Source organism: Neovison vison, chromosome 9, assembly GCF_020171115.1.
Source record: "Neovison vison isolate M4711 chromosome 9, ASM_NN_V1, whole genome shotgun sequence".
Lineage (NCBI taxonomy): Eukaryota > Metazoa > Chordata > Mammalia > Carnivora > Mustelidae > Neogale > Neogale vison.
The window spans coordinates 36,272,499-36,297,478 of record NC_058099.1 but is presented as its reverse complement, the minus strand read 5'-3'; the positions used below and the strand labels follow the sequence as shown (position 1 = coordinate 36,297,478).

Sequence of the window (24,980 nt, the reverse complement as noted above, 5' to 3'; positions counted from 1 at the left end):
TAATATTCCAGTGTGTATGTGTGTGTGTGTGTGTGTGTGTGTGTGTGTGTGTGTACATATACCACATCTTCTTTATCCATAGAATGGGGTTTTCTGTATCTGCAAAGAAACATCATTGAGATTTTGATAGCAAGTGCATTCAATATATATAGATCACACTGAGCAGTGCTGACATTTTAACAATATTAAGTCCTCTGATCTAATGGGAATAATAGTACCTTATTTTGTTTTTTTGTGAAGATTCAAGATGAAGTTCATGGCAAGAACCAAGCCTTCCAGTAAAATTAGTCCATCACTTTCTAACTTTGATTATTTGATGGAATAAAGGATTATTGAGCCATGATTAAATTAACAACCTAGTAATTTAGTTTCTTCTTTTTCATGGTAGATATCCCAGAGGAGGAAGCCAGATATTGGACCTACAAGTTGGAACAAATCAATGTCTTGGGAGCTGACAGTGAGGTAGGAACTGCCTTATATGCAATACAGAAAGATGGGGAAAATTTCTTTCTAGGACACTATAGTTTGCCAAGGGAGGACCTAGGAGCATGTTAAAAAATGAAAGAATTTAAGCTTCATTAAAGAAAGAAGGCAACTGGAAGATCACTGGACATTCATTAGAAGGATCTGTTTCCCACTTCTTCTATTTTTCTCATTGTCCCCCATAAATGGCTGAGTTGGTATTTAGTCTGGCTGAGGACTCTGAGTGGAAGCTTATACTAGGGAAACTGTCCTCTTGTTACACAGGTGAGTGAAAAGCATTTCTTCTCCTAATTCCCAGATTTTGGGATATACTGCTGACTGTTGAACAACAGGAATTTGAACTGTGTGGGTTCACTTGTACACAGATTTTTGTTTTTTAAGATTTTTATTTTATTTGTTAGAGATGGTGGGGAGAGAGAGAGAAAAAGAGAGCAAGTGCACAAGCAGGGGGAGTGGTAGCTGAGGGAGAAGCAGGCTACCCGCTGAGCAAGGAGCCCTTATGGGCTCAGTCCTAGGACGCTGGGATCATGACCTGACCCCAAAGCAGATGTTTAATTGACTGAGCCACCCAGGTGTCCTGTACACAGATTTTTTTTTTAAATTAATACAGTACTGTAAATGTATTTATTACTTTTATGATTTTGTGAACTTTTTTCCCCTTTAGCTTGTAAGAATACAGTGTATAATACATATAACATACAAAATATGCTTTAATTGACTGTTAATTGTTAAGGCTTCCAGTCAAAAGTAGGCTATTAGTAGTTAAGTTTTTGGGGGGTCAAAAGTTATATGTGGGGCACCTGGGTGGTCCGTTGGTTAAGTGACTGCCTTTGGCTCAGGTCATGATCCTGGAGTCCTGGGATCAAGTCCCGCATCGGGCTCCCTCCTTGTCAGGGAGTCTGCTTCTCCCTCTGACCCTCCTGCTTCTCATGGGCTCTCTCTCTCTCATTCTCTCTCTCTCTTAAATAAATAAATCTTAAAAAACAAAAAAGTTATATGTAAACTTTTGCCTGTGTTGAAGGTCAGTGCCCGTAACACCCCATTGTTTGAGTCAACTGTATATTGTTATTAGTATGTTCTTTTTAGGGATGCTTAGAGTATTGCATTGCTTGATCTTGTCTTATCTCCACAGAGAAATCTGGTGCACAGAAGGGAACACAGTCAACTCAGTCTGGGCAGTCAGGAATGGGGAATGGTTTTGTTATTGGTGGTGAAGGGAAAAGATGAGATTTTCATCTTGGGGCATGTTGGGCTGTTAGAAAATTGGTCTGATTTTAAGGTAGAATTTGGAGTGCCAGCGGATATTTCAATGGAAATGTCTGGTAAGCAACCTCATGAAAGAATTTGAAACTCAGGGTTAGATAGGGTTAGGAGGTATAGGCATAGAGTTTGGATTCTTGAACATGATGGTAGCATTTGGAGTCCCAGGAATTCACTCAGGTAGAATATATAGGAAGTATTGAGGAAGAATGAGGACAAAACCTTGGGGAAACATCAAAGATAGAATATGGAAAAAACCAAAGAGGTGGAGAAAGAGTTGCCTGAAGAGAGTAAGTGGGAGAAAGAGAAAAAGGTTCATGGAACAAAGGGTTTTAAGGCAGAAATTCTTTTTTTTTTTTTTAAATTTTATTTATTTATTTGAAAGACAGAAGTCACAAGTAGGCAGAGAGGCAGGCAAAGAGAGAGAGGAGGAAGCAGGCTCCCCGCTGAGCAGAGATTCCCCATGTGGGGCTCGATCCCAGGACCCTGGGATCATGACCTGAGCGGAAGGCGGAGGCTTTAACCCACTGAACCACCCAGGCGCCCCAAGGCAGAAATTCTTGATACTGTCAAGTGTTATTGAGAAAAAAGATGATGAGGAGTGAAATGGAGCTGTTGCATTTGGTAATGACTGACCAGTATCTCTGGATTAGTGCGGGAAACCAAAACGAAATATTTTGATAAATGTATTTGTTTCCTAGGGCTGCCATAACAAAGTACCACTATCTAGTGGCTTACAAAAACAGAAATTTATCTTCTCAGAATTCTGGAGGCTAGAATTCTGAAATTAAGTTATTGGCAGGGTCAGTTCCTTCTGGATGTTCTAAGGACTTGTCTTATGCCTCTCTTCTGCCTTCTGGTGGTTTTCAGTAGTCCTTGCTATCCCTTGGCTTGAAGACACATGGTTCCATTCTCGGGCTCTTTTAATCACATCCCTCTCTGTCTCTCAGTCTGTCCTCAGAGTGTGTTCTCTTGGTATGTCTCTGTCCAAATTTACATTTATGTTGTAAGGGCAACAGTCATTGGATTAATTGATTACATCTATAGAACCCTGTTTACAAATAGGGTCACATTCATAAGTACTGGGGATTAAGACATTCATTTTTTTTTAAAAGATTTTATTTATTTATTGGACAGAGAGAGATCACAAGTAGGCAGAGACCAGCAGAGAGAGACGGGGAAGCAGGCTCCCCGCTGAGTAGACAACCCGACTCGGGGGTCGATCCCAGGACTCTGGGATCATGACCTGAGCCAAAGGCAGAGGTTTAACCCACTGAGCCACCCAGGAGCCCCTTCATATTTTTTTGAGGTACACAGTTCAACACACAATGAGTTAAATCAAAGATGAAGAAATAGAATTTGTGATAAGTGCAAATTACTCTTGTCAGGGTTTTCTCTTAATTTAACTGAATCCTCTTTAGGCTTCCTATTATTAAACTTTGTAACTCTTCTTATGTCCAAGCCAACACCTCAACTTTTTTTGTTTGTTGAATGCTCCAATCTTTCTTCATCCCTTGACAAATACCACATAGACTCTTATCATTATATCCACTTTACCCATTGTGCTTTTTGTTTTCCCACAGCCTGGGTGTAGACTGGTATACAGTTTTCCAAACTCCCATCTTCTTTTTTTCCCTCTTAAAGAAACACATTTCTGAATGCCTGGCTGCCTCAGTTGGTAGAACATGCAACTCTTGATCTCAGGGTTGAGTCTGAGCCCCACATTGAGTGTAGAAATTACTTAAAAATAAAATATAAAGAAAACCCCACATTGTACTTTTGATTTTATAGGCTTACTGTGTGTCACTATGCAGGATCAGATGAAGAAGTTAAAACAATAAAAAACCAAATAGAACTTATACAGGTACTGCGGAATTTTACAAGTTCTGACAATGGTGATTCTTGGTCTGAGGTTCTCAACTTCTAAGATTTTTGCTTTTTGTTTCTGTTCTAGGATTCGGAGTTCACTCAGTTTACTTCTTCCATTCCTTCCTTTATAACCTCTTCTTGTTGTTTTTAAAGATTTGTTTATTTAAGAGAGGGATAAAGAGAAAGCAGGAGCAGGTGTAGGGGCAGAGGCAGAGAGAGAGAGAGAGAGAGAGAGAGAGAATCCTCTAGCAGACTCCCTGCTGAGCATGGAGCTGGATCCCAGGACCCTGAGATCATGACCTGAGAGAGAGAGAGAGAGAGAGAGAGAGAGAGAATCCTCTAGCAGACTCCCTGCTGAGCATGGAGCTGGATCCCAGGACCCTGAGATCATGACCTGAGCCGAAATCAAGAGTCAGCTGCTTAACTGACTGAGCCACCAGACGTCCCACCCTCTCGTTATTTTTTATTTTTATTTTTTTACAAGAGAACAAATCTACACCTTTATTTACTTTTCATTAAATTTAAATCCTTGAGGGGTACAGCATCACACGGATTCTGTGGCCAATGGCTTTAGCAGGAAGGTTGCTTCGGAATTTGGCACGAAGCATGCTGCTGTTTCCATGAGCACGAGTTACTTTTCCCCAGATTACTCTGGTTTTGTTTGGTTTGCCACCAGGAGTCACTGTGTTGTTCTTTGCTTTGTACACGTAAGCACATCTCTTGCCTAGATAGAATTCCGTTTCATCTCTAGCATATACACCTTCGATTTTAAGAAGAGCTGTGTGCTCCCTCTGGTTGCGGAGACCCCGCTTATAGCCAGCAAAAATGGCCTTGGACCACAGCCTTCCAGACATTATTCGGCATTTTAGAGGAGTCCTGTTCCCAGCAGGTCTCCACAGGCGCCAAGATGGCGGAAAAAGAAAGGCCCCTCTCGTTATTTTTAAAAGCTTTATTGAAATAGGGTTCACATACCATACAATGCACACATTTAAAGTGTACAAACATATCTGTTTATGTATTAACATTATAATACTTATAGATAAATAATGTGATGGATTTGACTTAGTAATCTCTTGAGAATTGTCCACTTATATTCATGATGAGATTGGATATAATTAGGATTATTTTTTTTCCTGTGTGTGTATGGTTTTTTTGTTTGTTCATTTGTTTGATGAAGTAAACTCTACCCCCAACTTGGGGTTCAGACTCACAGCCCCAAGATTTCAAGAGTATGTTTTTCTATTAACTGAACTGGCGAGGTGCCCCTCTGTTTTTGTTTTTGTTTTTGCTTTTTTGGTACATATGTATGATAGATTTTTCCTTAGCTCTTTTAATATTGTTAATTGGGCTTTAGTTGGTTTTCCATCTTTCTGCTTTGGGCCTAGAGAATATTCATGAAATATGTCTTCTGAAAATATCTGCTATTGTCTTTTTTTTTAAGCATCTTGTTTATGTATTGTCACAAAGGGAGAGCACAAGCTGAGGGAGAGGCAAGCAGAGGGAGAAGCAGGCCTCCCCACTGAGCAAGGAGCCTGATGCAGACAGATCCCAGGACTCCAGGATCATGACCTGAGCCCAAGGCAGACACTAAAGTGACTGAGCCACCCAGGCATCCTTCTACTTTCATTTCTTAAATCTGAATTCTTCTAGTTTAATATTTAAAGTTACAGAATTTTGGGGGTTCCTGGTTGGCTCAGTTAGTAGCCAACATGTGACTCTTAATCTTAGGGCTGTGAGTTCAAATCCCATTTTGGGTGTGGAACCTACTTAAAAAGAATTAAAAATTAAAGTTACAGAATTTTCTTACTGTTAGATCTGTGTACTACCTATAAAAACCATCCTCATTTGTAATGGTTACTATTTATAACCAAGTGCATTTTTTACCTTTGAGTGGTGGGTTGCTTAACTTTCAAGAACTTTTTGAGCATTTTTATGATTGGCAGGTTTACTATTACTGTTGTTTAGGTTGTGCTTGACTTCTCATTATTCTCTATTGGAATTAGTAATGGCAGTATCTAACTCTGATATTTGTATCATAGTTAATTGTTTATAAAGTATTTCACATATAAAACTATATTTACATACAAAAAGTGTTTTGTATTTTGTGTTCAACTACTTGAGATGTCCTTTACCATTAATAACTCCTATGTAAGCTGCCATAAACTTTCGTCTGGATTATTGCAGTAATTCGTCTTTTCCTCTTGTTCCCTATAGTTCACCTTATGCAGCAGCCAGAAAGACTTTTACAGTGTAATCGAATCATATCCCTTTTGTGTCTAAAATTATAAATGGCTTCCCAGTACACTAGAATAAAATCCGAACTCTTTACCATGATGTACAAACTCTGTCAAGGCCTTTGTAGATAATGGATTCTCTTGTTTATGCCTTTTTCTTGTTTTGCCTTTACAAATTTTGCCCATCCTCAAGACTTGCATTTAGTTATGCTCTCTTTTACAGAACTTTTTTTTTAGTGGCTTCAGTAATCTGTTTTTTTTTTTTTTTTTTTTTGGTTGTGATGGTGGTGTTGGGTTGGGGAGGCTAGAATGGAAAGGGAACTGTAGTTGGTATGAGATGTTGCATTACATGCTTGAATAAGTAATTTTACTTCCCACATGACCCCGTGAGGAAAGAAGCACTATTATGTTCTTAAAGACGGGAAAACTTCCGTTTTAGAGAGGTTTTCGGTTCCATCACCCAAATGGGGAAATCTGTATGTTATCCATAAGAAAACTCAGAGGACTGAGTTCCCTAAGCTCTCTAAGACTCCTTGAAGCCTTCTACGGCTGTCTGGCAGAGCTGGTATGTACCCAGGTGCCCTTGATCAAAACAATTTCTCTGCTCTCCTGCATTAGTTACTCTGTTAAATTGGGCAAGGGCCATAATCTGACATAGTCTGGCCTATATATCAGGATCATACAGGGAAATCAGCAGGATGACTTGTTTCTGTTAAATAAAAATTTAACTCTAGTCAAGCACTAAATCTTTTCACAAGCAGCTGTGATTTTTTTTGTTTTGTTTTTTGGCCTGTATTTGGGTCTCTTATCTGTGTTTTTTTTTTCTTTCTCCTTTTTGCTTCTAGTATTCCAGTCAAGAAGAAAACCAGAGGAAGCCATTGCCCACTGCTGCCGCCCAGTGTTGTAAGTGAGAAACTTGTTTTTGAATATCATTGATCAAAGCTTTCTGTCAGTTCTCCAAACATGGCTTTTTTTGAGTTGGGGAGGGTGGAGATGTCAACAAAAGATATTCTGGAGGCATACCTATTCAGGCCCATATCTGCAGTGGTTATCTAGTCATTAGTGTTTGGAAGAGTCCTTTTGGTTTTGTGTGGCTATAAGCAGGGCAGTGGTGCTCATCTTTTATCTCCATGTGAAAGCTTTTACCACAGGGGAATGATTTTTTTTCCCCCATTTTATCCCGTTTACCTGTTACTGTTCCTTAAAGTTCAGTGTCAGTGTCCTCACCCCTGGGAAATCTTCTTGCTGTTTCCTCCCTCCCCCATGTCTAGTTTGGGTGTCTCTCCTCTACTTCCATAGTATCCTATGCATACATTCATCATATAACCCATTATATATTATAATCTATCTGTATTTCTTTGGCAAGAACACAGTTTTTATAGGCATAAACATTCTTCTATTTTATATTTCTAGACTCTTTTTTTTTTTTTTTAAGATTTTTTCTTTATTTATCTGACAGAGATCACAAGTAGGCAGAGAGGCAGGCAGAGAGAGAGGAGGAAGCAGGCTCCCTACAGAGCAGAGAGCCCGATGCGGGGCTCGATCCCAGGACCCTGGGATCATGACCTGAGCCGAAGGCAGAGGCTTAACCCACTGAGCCACCCAGGCGCCCCTAGACTCTTTCTTAATACCTGATACGTAGTACAGAAAGCCACAATAAAGTTTGATGAATGACTGAGAGAATTTGTCATTTCTCTTGAGATTAATTTATCCAGACTACAAAGATTCACTCTTGAAATGAGCTGTGTTTTATTGGTGTAGTTCTCCCTTCTCAGTGTCTCTCAAAATAGCCTGAGGAGACACTAAAGGACTGATGTGTAGTCTTTGTCTTTCACTTTTTCAACCACTGTGTGTGTGTGTTTTGTGCTGCTTTTGTGTTAGTATAGTTTTTCTGAACCAGATGCCAAATTCTAAATAGCTGCTGGTTGAAAGTGGTAGTTGTAGTAGTTATTGTAGCAATAGTGGTAATAATAAGAGCCATAGTAACCATAGTAACATAAATTGAGATCTTACGGTATGCCAGATGCTGCCATCAGAATTAAAATGTACTAATTTAGGGACGCCTGGGTGGCTCAGTTGGTTGGACGACTGCCTTAGGCTTAGGTCATGAACCCAGAGTCCCGGGATCGAGTCCCACATCAGGCTCCCAGCTCCATGGGGAGTCTGCTTTGCTCTCTGACCTTCTCCTTGCTCATACTCTCTCTCACTGTCTCTCTCTCAAATAAATAAATAAAATCTTTTAAAAAAATGCCCTAATTTATTTAATCTTCACAATAACCCTAAGACATGGTTTTTACTGTTCGTCTCATTTTTCAAATGAGGAAACTGAGGCATAAAGAGATTGAGTAATTTGACACAAATCACATAGGTAGTAGGTAGTGAAGTAAATATTCTAACACAGACAACCTGACTTCACAGCCAATACTTGGAACCATTATAACCTTCATAGTGTTTCTGAGAAGGAAAACCTCCATTCATGGCTTGTCAGTCCATTGGTTGTCTTCCATTTTATAGGCTACTTTCCTGATCAAAGTAAGACCAGTGGCAGACCTCAACATTTTTACTTTCTTTAGAGTAAGTCTGCAATTTTTCATTTTACTTATTGCTAACTTTTTTTTTTCTATATAGGACTTCGAATTTATCAAACATTTAGGGTCATAAGAGACCAGAAGAATCTAAATTGAAAACCAGGCTATGAATTAAAGTCTATAGGTCCTTTCCAGAACTCATTCTAATGAGTTATTTTTGACCTTTTAAATTATTTATTTATTTATTTTTTCTTTTAGCAAGATAGAGAGAGAGAGTGAGAGGGCAGAAGGAGAGAGAGAGAGTGAGAAGGCAGAAGGAGAGAGAGAGAGAAAATCTCAGTCAGCTCCATGACCAGGATAGAGCCCAACATGGGGCTTGATCTCACAACCCTGAGATTGTGACCTGAGCCAAATTGAGTCAGATGCTTAACTGACTGAGCCATCCAGGCACTCTTGACCTTTTTAATCTCTTCAGCCTTTCTCCAGGACTGCTAATGAGATGTGAAATGGAGTGATTGAGATTTCACTTCCCTTTCCTCCCTGCACCCTTTTTGAAGTTCACTTGCAGTGATTGGAGATCAAATGCCAAGAGAGCTGGTAGAGATAAAAGGCCATAAATAATCAATAGGTTTGAGACACTTGGGTGGCTCAGTCAGTTAAGTGTCTGCCTTCGGCTGAGGTCCTCATCCCAGAGTCCTGAGATCCAGTCCTACATTGTGCTCCTTGCTTCTCCTTCCACCTTCTTTCTCCCTCTGCCTGCCACTCCCATGCTTGTGCTCACTAGCTCTCTTGGACAAATAAAAAAAATTTTTTTAAATTTTCATATGTTTATTGGCTAATTTATTTTTCTGTTAATAATCTGTTCCTATCTTTTGGGAAAAAGAAACACCCCAAAACAGAAAAGTTGACAGTATAATGAGGGCCCATTTATCCTTTACTAGATTCAGTGGTAAACATCTTGCCACACTTGCTCTTCCTTGTCCCAACCTCTCATTTCTCTCCTTCTGTGTATATGCAAACACAAAAATACACATATTTTCTGAATCATTTGGATATAATTTTTTTTACAAGTGACAAATGTATTTCTTTTATTGTTATAAAGTTTTCTCCAATGTAGTTCAGTAAGTGAAGCATTTAATTTTATTTTATTTCACTGTTAGTTATAGTTTGAGCCCTACCCACTCCCTTCCCTTTCACCTCAAAGGGAGCTCCTTTGTATGTAGCCACGCACTCATCATTAGTAAAGAGATCAGGCTGGATCTGCTCCCAAATCATCTTCTTAGGATTCAGCTCCTTGTCAGGCTCTCCAGAAAAAGCATCAAAAACAGTTCTGTCTCCAGGAACAGACCCATTAGGAGGTGCCAAGATTTCAACTTTCTCAGGTGAGCTAGCGCACATCACCATTGCTTGAGATATTAACCCCCTCATCTTTGCAGGTTTCAGGTTACAAAGTGAAATCACCTTCTGATTTTTAAAAAAATATTTTATTTATTTATTTGACAGACAGAGATCACAAGTAGGCAGAGAGGCAGGCAGAGGGAGAGAGAGGGGGAAGCAGGCTCCCCGCCAAGCAGAGAGCCTGATGTGGGGCTCAGTCCCAGGACTCTGAGATCATGACCTGAGCCGAAGGCAGTGGCTTAACTCACTGAGCTACCCAGGTGCCCCTCTAAAAGATATTTTTAAAATATCAAAGATATTTTTAAAATCATGAATCAGTGGACAGAGCAACCTGGTGAGCTTCACCCAGGCAGCCTCAGTATGGAGCCGTCCATTTGGATGTAATCTTCAGACTTCATGACACATCAGCATGTATCTCCTTAGAGCTAGGACAGTCTACATAACCAAACCACCATGATCAGAATCAAGAAATTTAAAACTGACACAATAATATTATCTAATATATGGTGCATATTAAGAATTCCCCAGTTATCCCCCAAATATTTTTATAGCTCTTTTTTCCCTCATTGTATGATCCAGTCAGGAATCACACATTTAACTTAGTTGTCCTGATTTTTTTTTTTAAAGATTTTATTTATTTATTTGACAGAGAGAAATCACAAGTAGATGGAAAGGCAGGCAGAGAGAGAGAGAGGGAAGCAGGCTCCCTGCTGAGCAGAAGAGTCCGATGCGGGACTCGATCCCAGGACCCTGATATCATGACCTGAGCCGAAGGCAGCAGCCCAACCCACTGAGCCACCCAGGCGCCCCTGTCCTGATTTTTTAATATACTTTAATAATCATAAAAAAATCCTTGCCTTTTTGGTCATTTATTACAGTGGTATATATATTTTTTCCAATCAGAAGATCATTCAGTTCAGTCATTGAATTTTTGGGAGTTTATATTATAAGTAATCAAAAAGCAGATAAAGATTTGTGTATAAAGATGTTGATTACAGAATATTTAAATAACAAAGTTAAAAAATGACTATAGTTAATAGTAAATGATAATCATAAGATTGAGTATTATGCATTAATTAAAATTATGCTTTGAATAATAGATAGTTTTATGAAACTTTAAAGGGGCCCCTGGTGGGTCAGTTGGTTAAGCATCCAACTCTTGATTTTAGCTCAGGTCATGATATCACAGTAGTGAGACTGAACCTGCTTGGGAATCTCTCCCTCTCCCTCTGCCCCTCCCCACTCATATACTCGTCTTTTTCTCTTTCAAAATAAAATAAAATCTTAAAAAAAGACTTTTAAGTTAAAAAGTATATAAAACAGGGGTGTCTGCTGGCTTAGAGGTATGTGTGACTTTGATCTTGGGGTTATAAGTTCAAGCCCCAAGTTGGGTGTAGAGATTATTTTAAAAATAACTTTTAGAGGGGCACCTGGGTGGCTCAGTGAGTTAAGCCACTGCCTTCGGCTCAGGTCATGATCTCAGAGTCCTGGGATCGAGCCCCGCATCGGGCTCTCTGCTCAGCAGGGAGCCTGCTTCCTCCTCTCTCTCTGCCTGCCTCTCTGCCTACTTGTGATCTCTGTCTGTCAAATAAATAAATAAAATCTTTTAAAAAAGTATCTTTTAGAAACTATATAAAACTTCCTGTATATATGGTGTATATATGCCAGTTTCAACTAACGGAGACAAAGAGGGAAGGAATGAAGGCTATTGGCTTCTTGGATTCTATAGGATCAGACCGTAGCGTCATTTTGGTGTGAACATGTGCTTTTCTTGAAGAAAGGGAAGAATGACCTGGAAGGTGATTCAGAGAATATCAGCGCTGCTACTCCCAGCACAGGCCCAGTGGGCAATGCTCTTCTGTTTTAGAGGGAGGCCCCTGAGGAAAGCCATGTGGCAGGGCCATCCTGAAGAGCTGTGGGGGTAATGCTGCTAACCAAGTGGGTCTGGAAGGTGGGACATCAACCAAAGAGAATTATTCTACAGCTTTAACATTGAATATAATTTGCCTTGCTAGGTTTTGGACTTGCTTGGGATCTGTCAGCTCTTCCTTCTTTCCTTTTTCTTTCTTGTAGAATGGGAATCTCTCACTTATTCCTGTCCCTTCCACCATTGTAACTTGTTTGGCTTCACAGGTTCGCAGCTGGAGAGGAATTTTGCCTCAGGAGGAATCATACCTGGAGTCTCACTAATATCTAATTAGTTGCTATTTAAGTGAGACTTTGGATTTTAGACTAGGGTTGATCTGGATTTGAGACTTGTGGGGCTGATGAGATGGAAAACATGTATTTTGCATGTGATAAAGACATGAATTTTGAGGGGGCCAGAGGTGGAATGCTGTGGGTTGAATTGTGTTCCTCTAACATTCATATATTGAAGTCCTAACCCCTAATGTGATTGTATTTGGAAAGAGAACCTGTGAGGAGGTGTTAAAGTTAAATGAAGTCATGGGGGGACCCTAATCTGAAAGGATGGGTTCCCTTTTAAAAAGAGGAAGAGACACCAGAGCTCTCTCTACCATGTGAGGACATAGCAGGACGGTTGCCATTTGCAAGGTAGGAGAGCGCTCAGTAGAAACTGAACCCTACCAGAACCTTGATCTTTGACTTTTCAGCCTCTGGAAACTGAGAAATTTCTGCTGTTTAAGCACCCAATCTGTGGCATTTTGTTATGGTAGCTCATGCAGATTAATACATGTATATAATGTATTTATATAATTTAGGAGAAAAATACCTGGAAATAGAAGTACCAAAATATTAATCAAATTTGTCTCTGGTATGAGGGATTGGCTTTTTTTTTTTTGTTCTTCCAATTTTAACCTAAAAGAAATCAGTAAGTAATTCCAAATGAAAGTCCAGCAGGTTATTTTGAAGGACTCAAACCTCAGAACATTTATGTGGTACTACCTATTGTTTTCCTTCTTGTTTTAATTCAGATAATTATCATAAAGTATTATATTAGTTTCAGGTATACAGTATAGTGATTCAACAATTCTATACATTGCTCATTTACTCATTGCTCATCATGATAAGTATACTCTTAATCCCTTACTGCTATTTCACCTATCCCCCCACTCACCTCCCCTCTGGTAACCACCAGTTTGTTCTCTGTATTTAAGAGTCTGTTTTTTTGGTCTCTTTTTTTCTTTGTTCATTTTGTTTCTTAAATTCCTCATACAAGTGAAAATAATATGGTATTTGTCTTTGACTGACTCATTTCACTTACAATTATATCCTCTAGATCCATCCATGTTATTGCAAATGGCAAAATTTCATTCTTTTTTATGGCTAAGTAGTATCCCATTATGTATACCACATCTTCTTTATCTGTTCACCTGTGGCATTATGACTATTTAACCCCCTTTTTGCATCTTACATTTTCTAAGTACTTAATGATGTACTACTTAAAAAAAAATAATCTCTACACCCAGTGTGGGGCTTGAACTCATGATCCTGAGAGCAAAGTTCACAGGCTCTACTGAGTGAGCCAGGCAGGCACTCCCAACAATGTAGTACTTTCAATAGCTAAATCTTTCTAAAAAGAGTAATGAAATAATTAGTCCTTGTTCTAAATTTGGGTTTGCTGCTATCTCTCTGAATGACTCTGGAAGTCTTGTTACTGTCTGCTTCAGTTTCTTCATGTATAAAAGGGGAGAGTTAGTCTAAATGGTCTCTAGGTCTCTTTTCTTTCTTTTTTCTTTCTTTCTTTTTTTTTTTTTTTGGGTGGGGTGTTGGGGGAAGCAGGGGTGATAATGTTTTTAATTCCTGTATGTGAGATAAACCAGAGTGCTTGGGCCAAGCTGGTATTGGTCTCCAGCGTCTGGCCAGGGGGTACAGCTGGCCCCTTAGGCAGACCTCAGTAGCCATCATTGACCCAGGTGACCTTGTACTCAGGGTACATGGCTTTGATCTTCTTGGCGGAGATGGAGTGATGGGCAAGACCGTAACCCACTGAATAGACATACATGTAGATCTTCTTGTCCTGGGTCTGGTGGGAGATGGGCCTGCTTCCCAGGCACTATAGCTCTTCTTCTGTGTCTTGCCCAGTACTTTGTCACAGATGTCAGTTGAAGACGCCATGAGAATTGATGTTCACATCTGTGATCTCGGCAAGGTCTGTTGCCACCATGTTCCCCATGGCCCACGTGTCCCTGAAAACTGTGTCTCTAGGTTTCTTTTAGCTATCATATCACATGATCCTGTAACTTCCTAGTCCTGAGATACCTTCACAGGTCCCTCCACTGCCTTTTCTTTTAGGTTCAGTCTTCTGTAGTTACTTGTGAGATGCCTTCAAAATGTTTTCACAAATGACTACTCCTCTAAAGAAGCCCTTACTCTTAGCTTTGCTGTGAAGGTTTCTCTGACCCCAATTATTTGGGTATACTCTTTTTTTTTTTTTTTTAAAGGGAGAGAGAGAGAGAGTGCAGGGGGTGGGAAGGGGCAGAGGGAGAGGAAGAGAGAGTATCTTAAGCAGGCTCCACACCTAATATAGAGCTTGATGTGGGGCTTGATATCACAGCCCTGAGATCATGACCTGAGCTGAAATCAAGAGTTTGATGTTTAACTGACTGAGCCACCCAGGCACCCCTCATGTATTCTTTCTTTAACTCAGTTTTTTATAATATAACTCTGTTACTGTCTTTGCTCAAATTTCCCCAAATTTGGCTTTTGAGACTCCCTTTAAACCAGATCCTGTGTCCTTTTGACATGGCCCCATCATTCTTTAATAAATCCTTCCTTTCTCGGTGGTAGATGTTGCATGCATCTTGTCCTTTCACTGCCTCAGTCTTAGAATAAGTTACTTCTCCAGCAAGCCCTGGTTTGTTTTAGTGGGGAATAGTATTTAGAAATCAAGATCTTGGAACTGGTCACGCTCATTGCTACTGGAGTAGTATTGCTTTTTGGTTCTTTGAATGGACAGAACTAGGAAAACAAACATACATACCTAACTCATATGTTCATACTGTTATTACCAATTAACACTTTCATGTCAGGGTTTTTTTTCACCTTCTGCCATTCCATATTTGTATGTTCCTTTTTCTCTCAGTGAGAACTCTTGTTCCCAAGAATATCAAATTATGTACTCATTTGCTTTATCCTATCGTGTGCATAGACAAATTTTAGGATTAATATACCAATGCTATTAGTAACAACAGGCCTACTAATTAAAATTCAGTGTTCTTAAGAGGTTTTTTTTTTTTCAGTTGTATTTTACCTTAGGGTATAATTCACATAGGATTACAAAACTATCACACCTAAAAATTTAACAGAATTCCATAGTGGCTTCTGATGTCTACTCTTTATACAAAAATTCTCTAATTTTCCTAAAAATATTTTTGCCCTTTATGTCCTAATTTAGGCAGGCAAGAATTCTACCACTGAGCCACCAATGCCCCGCCTCCTTTTTGTCCTAATTTAGGATCCAACTAAGGTTCATTCATTGCCATTTGTATGTGGTGTGAGTTAAGGGTCTAAGATAATCTTTTTGCATGTGTATATCCAATTGTACCAGCATCATTTGTTAAGAAGGCTGTTATTTTTTCCCCCACTGAATTGCTTTTATATCTTTTTGAAGTCATTCTCGGTACCAGCACAATAGCCCATTACTTTTGTTCTAGAACTTTTTAGCAGATTTGATTTTATAGGGTCACATAAAAGTGAGTGAATACACTTTTAAAAAATTTATTTATTTATTTGACAGAATGAGTGAGCATGCACAAATGGGGACTGGCAGGGGGAGAGGGAGACGGAGAAGCAGACTCCCCACTGAGCAGGGAGCCTGGTGCGATGTGGGGCTCAATCCCAGGACCCTGGGATCATGACCTGAGCAGAAGGCAGACGCTTAACCAACTGAGCCACACTGGTGCCCAAATATACTTTTGTTTTTAGGATGTGTTCCTCAGATAGGTCCTCAACTGAGGGTTGGTGGCAGATACCAACAAATGCATACTTTTTGCATGTTTGAACCTCATATTTACTTTTGCAGGTCTTCTGCATGCCAGCTTTTTCATATTTATATAATTCTTGCTCAATTTATTGAGCTATTCTGAGGCTCTGCAATTTGGTCTGCAGATTAGATAGAAATCTCATTTGCAACAAATGGTATAATGTGAATTTACCTTAGTTACAACATTAAACATACAGGAAGGTGGTGTAGAGAGATGAACTGGTTTATTCCTTTTCCAAAGGTATTTAAATTTTCTAAGGTATTCAAACTTCATTCTTCAGTAAGGATATTTCTACCTATGTCTTGTCAAAGAATGAAACAGCACACATGTTGCCACACCAAATGACCTTAGGACTACTAATTTTTACAACTTTCTGCTATTTTCAATTTTTTTAAAGGCTCAGGGTCTGAACCCATGACCCTGATATCAAGACCTGAGCTGAGATCAAGAGTTGGGCGCCTAGCTGACTTAGCCACCCTGGCACCCCCTGCTGTTTTCAGTTTTTATACATATCTGGTTGTTTTAGCACACCTGCTGTATTATTAATGATGGTATCACTGGTTGCAATTGAGAAGTGAAACAAAAGTGATTTAGTATCTGGCAAGGATTTGATTGGATGACTACTCACACATTCTGTCGGGGTGTCTGAGTTAGCACAACCTTTCTAACTCAATAGTTTTACTTCTAGGTGATATTCATGGAAAATAAGTTGAGGGGTGCTTGGGTGGCTCAGTGGGTTAAAGCCTCTGCCTTCGGCTCAGGTCATGATCCCAGGGTCATGATCCCGCATCGGGCTCTCTGCTCAGCGGGGAGCCTGCTTCCTCCTCTCTCTGCCTGCTTCTCTGCCTACTTGTGATCTCCGTCTGTCAAATAAATAAATAAAATCTTAAAAAAAAAAAGAAAATAAGTTGAGATGCAAAGGAACATTTATGTATAAACTTTAATTATAGTGGACAAAAATTGCAAAAATTTTGAAAGAATGGGTAATTGTGTCATTTCCATGTGATGGAGTACTATGCTTTTAAATAGTTTAAGATAGGGGCGCCTGGGTGGCTCAGTGGGTTAAAGCCTCTGTGTTCGGCTCAGGTCATGATTCCAGGGTCCTGGGATCAAGCCCCGAATCGGGCTCTCTGTTCAGCGAGGAGCCTGCTTCCTCCTATCTCTCTGCCTGCCTCTCTGGCTACTTGTGATCTCTGTCTGTCAAATGAATAAATAAATCTTTAAAAATAAATAAATAAATAGTTTAAGACACAGGAGATATCTATATGAAGAAGCTTTAAAAAGTAGGATCCTAAGGTGATAGGTAGTATGATCTCAGTTATCTAAAGAATAAATTATATTTTAAAAGAAGAATAAATTATATATAGCTAAGCATAGGAAGAAACACTCTAAGGAAATACAGTTTAGTTGCATTTTTTTTAGGTTTTATTTATTTATTAGCATTTTGTTTCTTTATTTTATTTATTTGACAGAGGGAGATACAGTGAAAGAGGGAACACAAGCAGGGGAAGTGGGAGAGGGCGTAGCAGGCTCCCTGCCAAGCAAGGAGCCCAATGTGGGGCTCGATCTCAGGACCCTGGAATGACGACCTGAGCCAAAGGCAGATGCTCAACGACTGAGCCACCCAGGTGCCCATATTTATTTATTTGACAGAGAGAAAGAACAAGCAGAGGGAGAGGCAGGCTCCTTGCTGAGTAGGGAGCCCTATCCGGGACTTGAACCCAGGAGCCTGGGATCATGACCTGAGCGGAAGGCAGATGCTTAACCAATTGGGCCACCCAGGTGCCCCTAAAATAGTTTTAATGTGGCTCTCAGGGCTAGGATTGTAGGGAAGTTTCACTTTTATTCTTTATACTCTTTTGAACTTTGCAGTTTTTCTCTAAATGCATTTTGTATGTGATAATTTAAAAAAAGCAATAAATATCAGAAAATGGTCTTAGGCCTGACATTGTAGAGGCAAGTCATGTAGATTTCCTTTTTCAGTTTGGATTTGAGACTTAATTGAACAATAGTTGGTTGTTGAGGTTGACACGGTTTAGTTTGATAATACTAGTGATTCCTTGATTGAGAGTTCTAAATAGTTCTTTTTTTTTTTAAGATTTTATTCATTTATTTGACAGAGAATGAGATCACAAGTAGGCAGAGAGGCAGGCAGAGAGCGAGAGAGGAGGAAGCAGGCTCCCTGCCGAGCAGAGAGCTCGATGCAGGATTGGATCCCAGGACCCTGAGATCATGGCCTGAGCCAAAGGCAGAGGCTTAACCCACTGAGCCACCTAGGCGCCCCGAGAGTTCTAAATAGTTCTTGAAGTTTCAGTGTTGCTTTTATTGGTGATCATTCCTAAGGTCTCTCCTAATCAATTACTATGTCTGAAATAAAAAAGGTTTTGGGGTTTATGCTATTTCTATTTGTAATATGACCTTGAAGGTAGCTTGAACTTTTTTTTTTTTAAAGATTTTATTTATTTATTTGACAGAGATCACAAGTAGGCAGAGACACAGGCAGAGAGGAGGCAGAGAGGAGGAAGCAGGCCCCCTGCCGAGCAGAGAGCCCAACATGGGGCTCGATCCCAGGACCCTGAGACCATGACCCGAGCCGAAGGCAGAGGATCAACCCACTGAGCCACCCAGGCGCCCTGGTAGCTTGAACTTTTGAGATAGAGCCCACCATTGGTGTTTCAGAGATTTCTCTGATTATCTGTGAAGGGTGTGTTTCACTGGTTTTGTTACAATACTTCTTATAAATAGTGACATATCAGATCATAAACCAGAATTTCTTGAGTATGAATCAGTCTTTTAAATTAGTAAAACAGGGCATAGCTCAACATATTGTTTAACATTTTTCTTAAAAGTATGAATCAGTTCAGAAGAGTGGATGTGAGTCACATCCATGAATAATAGTGACCAAACATTGAGAAGTAGAATCAGTATCAACTTAGCTACTAAGTTGTGATATCTTGGCCACCACTAATTTCAAAAGGGTCTTTTTTGCCATCATACTGAAAAGAGACATATTCTTATAAGATGACTTTACCCTGCCTTTTCAACTTTCTGTTATATTTCCTGGCAATCCATAATGCTGATATTGTTGATTCCTGGATAGGAAGCTGGAGCTAGTGGGAAGTACTTCCCACTACTATTAAGCCATCAGGCCTGACATGCAGTATCCCTAGTCTGTACTACATTCGAATAGTCCTCTAAGATTCTCCCATTATTCTTGGTTTCCATCTTGTCCACTGCCATGCTATGACTTACTTCTAATATACCTTTTTGGGGAGGCAGAGAAATGGGTCATTCGTTATATATAACCAGTTATTCCCCATCTAGAAAATTAGATTCCAGTGTACTATACAGATGATGGTATAATTTCTTGATCAAAATCAAGCAGACCGGGGGGGGGGGACAAGATGGCGGGGTACTAGGAAGAGGCGTCTTTTCAGCTGGTACCCCAAAGTGAGCTGATTACCTACCAAAGAACTCCGATCACCCATGAAATCAGCCTGAGATCAGAATTATACACGTCTGGATCTCTACAGGGGCAGAAGACGCCAGTGAGCAGGTAAAGCGGAATGGGAACAGCGGACTGATATCAGAAGATAAACAAAAGGGGGAGGGAGCCACCAGAGGCGACCGGTGCGAAAGTAATACCCCGATACGAGCGAGAGTGCCCTGCGTCTGGGGACCAGCATTAACTTGGAGACTGGTTGAAAGCACTCCAAAAGAGCAAAGGATTGCAGGGGGAAATTGTGGGAATCGGGGCGGCTAGGGACAGGGGCTTAAGTCCCCGGTCCCAGACGGCCTCCCTGGCGCGGAGGCAGAGAGAGTGCGCGGAGAAACCAGCTCCTGGTCCCTAAGCCGCCAGCGCGCCCCAGAGCCCGTGGGTTCCGGCTCCTGTGAGGGGATGGGAGCTGCGCCGTCTGCAGAACGCGGGCTAGCCCTACCACAAAGCTTGAGATGCGCGCGCACGTCCCTCCAGCTCTCCTGGGTTTCTAAGGCCCGGGGGCGCTTCTTGACCTGCGCCATTGTTTCAAAGTCTAAGCCGCGCATGCGCGCGCGCGAAACTCTTCCCCAGACAGAGGCGCGCAAAAGCCCAGCCTGCGGCTTACGGTCCAGCGCCCCGTTCTCAGTGCCCCAGACGCGCGCCCGACCCACAGCCGCCTCTGAAAAGAGGTGCGCGCAAGCCGGGCACTCCCAGCCTGGGCCGGCGGCAAAATCTCAGTGTGCGATCGCTGCTTGGAACCTCTCTGGCGGTCAGGAGCTCCCAGACAGCCGCCACTGCCTTGGCTTTGGGGACGAGCAAAAGATCCTGCGCCCCCAGGGTCTTTAACTTGGAACCTGCACTGCCAGCGTCCAAGGGGGAATTTATTCAGCTTCTGCACCCAGACTGAGGCTTCTCTCTGAGACGGAGATCAGGAAGTGTTCCAGGGTGCACCTTGACTGCACCAGAGTTGATACATCCAGCTACATCTGTTCAGTCTTCTCCCATCAAAATGACTAGGAGGAGGAATGCCCAACAGAAGAAAAATACAGAGGATGGACCTTCTGCAACAGAGCTAATGGCTATCAACATAGACAATATGTCGGAAAGAGAATTCAGGCTAACAATTATCCAGGCAATAGCTAGGTTGGAGAAAGCCATGGATGACCAAACAGAATTGATTAGGGCCGAACTGAAAGCGACCAGACAGGATGTTCACAATGTTAGGGCGGAGCTTAAAGCTACCAGGGAAGAGGTCCACAATGCTCTCAATGAGTTCCAATCCAATCTAAACTCTCTCAAAGCTAGGGTAACTGAGACAGAAGATAGAATTAGTGATCTGGAAGACAAACAGATAGAGAGAAAGGATCAGGAGGAAGCCTGGAACAAACAGCTTAGATCCCACGAAAGCAGAATCAGGGAAATAAATGATGCCATGAAGCGTTCCAACGTCAGAATTATTGGAATTCCTGAAGGGGAGGAGAAAGAAAGAAGTCTAGAAGATATCGTGGAACAAGTCCTTCATGAAAATTTTCCGAATCTCGCGAATGAAACCAGCGTTCATGTACTAGAGGCTGAACGGTCTCCACCCAAGATTATACACTCCAAAAAAAATCATGACACCTGATAGTCAAATTGAGAAATTATAATTGTAGGTATAATCTCTTAAAAGCCGCCAGGGCAAAGAGGCTCCTTACTTACAGAGGGAAGCCCATCAGAATAACGTCAGACCTGTCCACAGAGACCTGGCAAGCCAGAAGAGGCTGGCAAGATATATTCAGGGCACTAAATGAGAAGAACATGCAGCCAAGAATACTTTATCCAGCAAGACTGACATTCAAAATGGATGGAGAGATAAAGAGTTTCCAAGACCGGCAAGGCTTAAAAGACTATGCAACCACCAAGCCGATACTGCAGGAAATATTAAGGGGGGGTTCTATAAAAGAGGAAAAATCCCAAGAATAGCATTGAACAGAAATATAGAGACAGTCTACAGAAAGAAAGACTTCAAAGGTAACTCGATGTCAATAAAAACGTATCTATCAATAATCACTCTCAATGTGAATGGCCTAAATGCACCCATAAAACGGCACAGGGTTGCAGATTGGATAAAACAACAGGACCCATCCATATGCTGTCTACAAGAGACCCATTTTGAACCTAAAGATACACGCAGACTGAAAGTGAAGGGGTGGAGAAGCATCTTTCATGCCAATGGGACTCAAAAGAAGGCTGGGGTAGCGATTCTCATATCAGATAAATTAGACTTCAAACTAAAGACTGTAGTCAGAGATACAGAAGGACACTACATAATCCTTAAAGGGACTATCCACCAAGATGATCTAACAATTGTAAATATCTATGCTCCCAATATGGGAATAGCCTATTACTTAAGAAAACTGTTAATCAAGATAAAGAGTCATATTGATATGAATACACTAATCGTAGGTGATCTTAACACGCCTCTTTCAGAATTAGACAGATCATCGAAGCAGAAAATCAATAAAGAAACAAAAGCATTGAATGACACATTGGACCAGATGGACCTCATAGATATATACAGAACATTCCACCCTAAAACAGCAGAATACTCATTCTTCTCAAGTGCACACGGAACCTTCTCCAGAATAGACCACATACTGGGTCACAAATCAGGACTCAACCGATACCAAAAGACTGAGATGATTCCCTGCATATTCTCAGATCACAATGCTTTGAAACTGGAGCTCAATCACAAGGAAAAGTTCCGAAGGAACTCAAACACCTGGAAGCTAAAGACCACCTTGCTTAAGAATGCTTGGATCAACCAGGAGATCAAAGAAGAACTGAAACAATTCATGGAAACCAATGAGAATGAAGACACTTCGGTCCAAAACCTATGGGATACAGCAAAGGCGGTCCTAAGGGGAAAATATATAGCCATCCAAGCCTTGCTCAAAAAAATTGAAAAATCCAGAACACACCAGCTGTCTCTACACCTTAAAGAACTGGAGAATCAACAACAAATCAAACCAACTCCACACATAAGAAGGGAAATCATCAAGATTAGAGCTGAGATCAATGAGGGAGAAACCAGAGATACAGTAGAACGTATCAATGAAACTAGAAGCTGGTTTTTTGAAAGAATCAATAAGATCGATAAGCCACTGGCTACACTAATCCGAAAGAAAAGAGAGAAATCCCAAATTCATAAAATTATGAATGAAAAGGGAGAGATCACAACTAACGCCAAGGAAGTAGAAACAATCATCAGAAGTTATTATGAACAGTTATATGCCAATAAGCTTAGCAACCTAGATGAAATGGATGCATTCCTGGAAAAATATAAACTACCAAAATTGAACCAGGAAGAAATCGACAACCTGAATAGACCGATATCTAATAACGAGATTGAATCAGTGATCAAAAACCTCCCAAAAAACAAGAGCCCAGGACCTGACGGATTCCCTGGGGAATTCTACCAAACCTTCAAAGAAGAAATAACACCTATTCTCCTGAAGCTGTTTCAAAAAATTGAAGCAGAAGGAAAACTTCCAGACTCTTTCTATGAAGCCAGCATTACCCTGATCCCCAAACCAGGCAAGGACCCTACCAAAAAGGAGAATTTCAGACCAATATCACTGATGAATATGGATGCTAAGATTCTCAACAAGATCTTAGCCAACAGGATCCAACAGCACATTAAAAAGATTATCCACCATGATCAGGTGGGATTCATCCCTGGGCTACAAGGATGGTTCAACATTCGCAAATCAATCAATGTGATACAACAAATTAATATGAGAAGAGAGAAGAACCACATGGTCCTCTCAATTGATGCAGAAAAAGCATTTGACAAAATCAAGCATCCGTTCCTGATTAAAACGCTTCAAAGTATAGGGATAGAGGGAACATTCCTGAACCTCATCAAATCTATCTATGAAAGACCCACAGCAAATATCATCCTCAATGGGAAAAAGCTTGCAGCCTTCCCATTGAGATCAGGAACAAGACAAGGATGCCCACTTTCACCACTCTTGTTCAACATAGTATTAGAAGTCCTAGCAACAGCAATCAGACAACAGAGAGAAATAAAAGGTATCCAAATTGGTAATGAAGAAGTCAAACTCTCTCTCTTCGCAGATGACATGATTCTTTATATGGAAAACCCAAAAGACTCCACCCCCAAACTACTAGAACTCATACAGCAATTCAGCAGCGTGGCAGGATACAAAGTCAATGTGCAGAAATCAGTGGCTTTCTTATACACTAACAATGAAAATACAGAAAGGGAAATTAGAGAATCGATTCTATTTACTATAGCACCAAGAACCATAAGATACCTGGGAATAAACCTAACTAAAGAGGTAAAGGATCTGTACTTGAGGAACTATAGAACACTCATGAAAGAAATTGAAGAAGACACAAAAAGATGGAAGACCATTCCATGCTCTTGGATCGGAAGAATAAACATTGTTAAAATGTCTATACTGCCTAGAGCAATCTATACTTTTAATGCCATTCCGATCAAAATTCCACCAGCATTCTTCAAAGAGCTGGAGCAAATAATCCTAAAATTTGTATGAAATCAGAAGAGACCCCGAATCGCTAAGGAAATGTTGAAAAACAAAAATAAAGCTGGCGGCATCACCTTACCTGATTTCAAGCTTTATTACAAAGCTGTGATCACCAAGACAGCATCGTACTGGCATAAAAACAGACACATAGATCAGTGGAACAGAGTAGAGAGCCCTGATATGGACCCTCAACTCTATGGTCAATTAATCTTCGACAAAACAGGAAAAAATATACAGTGGAAAAAAGACAGTCTCTTCAATAAATGGTGCTGGGAAAACTGGACAGCTATATGTAGAAGAATGAAACTTGACCATTCTCTTACACCGTACACAAAGATCAACTCAAAATGGATAAAAGACCTCAACGTGAGACAGGAATCTATCAGAATCTTAGAGGAGAACATAGGCAGTAATCTCTTTGATATCAGCCACAGCAACTTCTTTCAAGATACGTCTCCAAAGGCAAAGGAAACAAAAGTGAAAATAAACTTCTGGGACTTCATCAAAATCAAAAGCTTCTGCACAGCAAAGGAAACAGTCAAAATAACAAAGAGGCAACCCACGGAATGGGAGAAGATATTTGCAAATGACAGTACAGACATAAGGTTGATATCCAGGATCTATAATGAACTCCTCAAACTCAACCCACACGAAACAGACAAACACATCAAAAAATGGGCAGAAGATATGAACAGACTCTTCTCCAATGAAGACCTACAAATGGCTATCAGACACGTGAAAAAATGCTCATCATCATTAGCCCTCAGGGAGATTCAAATTAAAACCACATTGAGATATCACCTTACACCAGTTAGAATGGCCAAAATTAACAAAACAGGAAACAACATGTGTTGGAGAGGATGTGGAGAAAGGGGAACCCTCTTCCACTGTTGGTGGGAATGCAAGTTGGTGCAGCCTCTTTGGAGAACAGTGTGGAGATTCCTCAAGAAATTAAAAATAGAGCTTCCCTATGACCCTGCAATTGCACTCCTGGGTATTTACCCCAAAGATACAGATGTCGTGAAAAGAAGGGCCATCTGTACCCCAATGTTTATAGCAGCAATGGCCACAGTCGCCAAACTATGGAAAGAACCAAGATGCCCTTCAACGGATGAATGGATAAGGAAGATGTGGTCCATATACACTATGGAGTATTATGCCTCCATCAGAAAGGATGAATACCCAACTTTTGTAGCAACATGGACAGGACTGGAAGAGATTATGCTGAGTGA

The 24,980-nt window shown here is 40.6% G+C and overlaps 2 protein-coding genes across 4 annotated transcripts in view; one reads left to right on the top strand and one right to left on the bottom strand.

Moving 5' to 3' along the window:
• UNC13B (unc-13 homolog B) overlaps positions 1–24,980 on the top strand; it is a 237,987-nt gene that overhangs the window by 82,726 nt on the left and 130,281 nt on the right. For all 3 annotated transcript variants that reach the window (XM_044265433.1, XM_044265432.1, XM_044265431.1), the window contains exons 6-7: positions 389–462; positions 6,692–6,749. In XM_044265433.1, the coding sequence (XP_044121368.1) occupies positions 389–462; positions 6,692–6,749 (132 nt within the window). The remainder of the gene's footprint in view (positions 1–388; positions 463–6,691; positions 6,750–24,980) is intronic.
• On the bottom strand, positions 4,085–4,495 carry LOC122917492 (60S ribosomal protein L35a-like). Its single transcript, XM_044265436.1, has one exon. It carries the CDS (start codon positions 4,464–4,466, stop codon positions 4,134–4,136), a length of 333 nt encoding a protein of 110 aa, XP_044121371.1. The 5' UTR covers positions 4,467–4,495; the 3' UTR covers positions 4,085–4,133.

Coding starts and splice junctions, on each gene's coding strand:
- LOC122917492 (XM_044265436.1), bottom strand. CDS start 4,466: ATGTCTGGAAGGCTGTGGTCCAAGGCCATTTTTGCTGGCTATAAGCGG.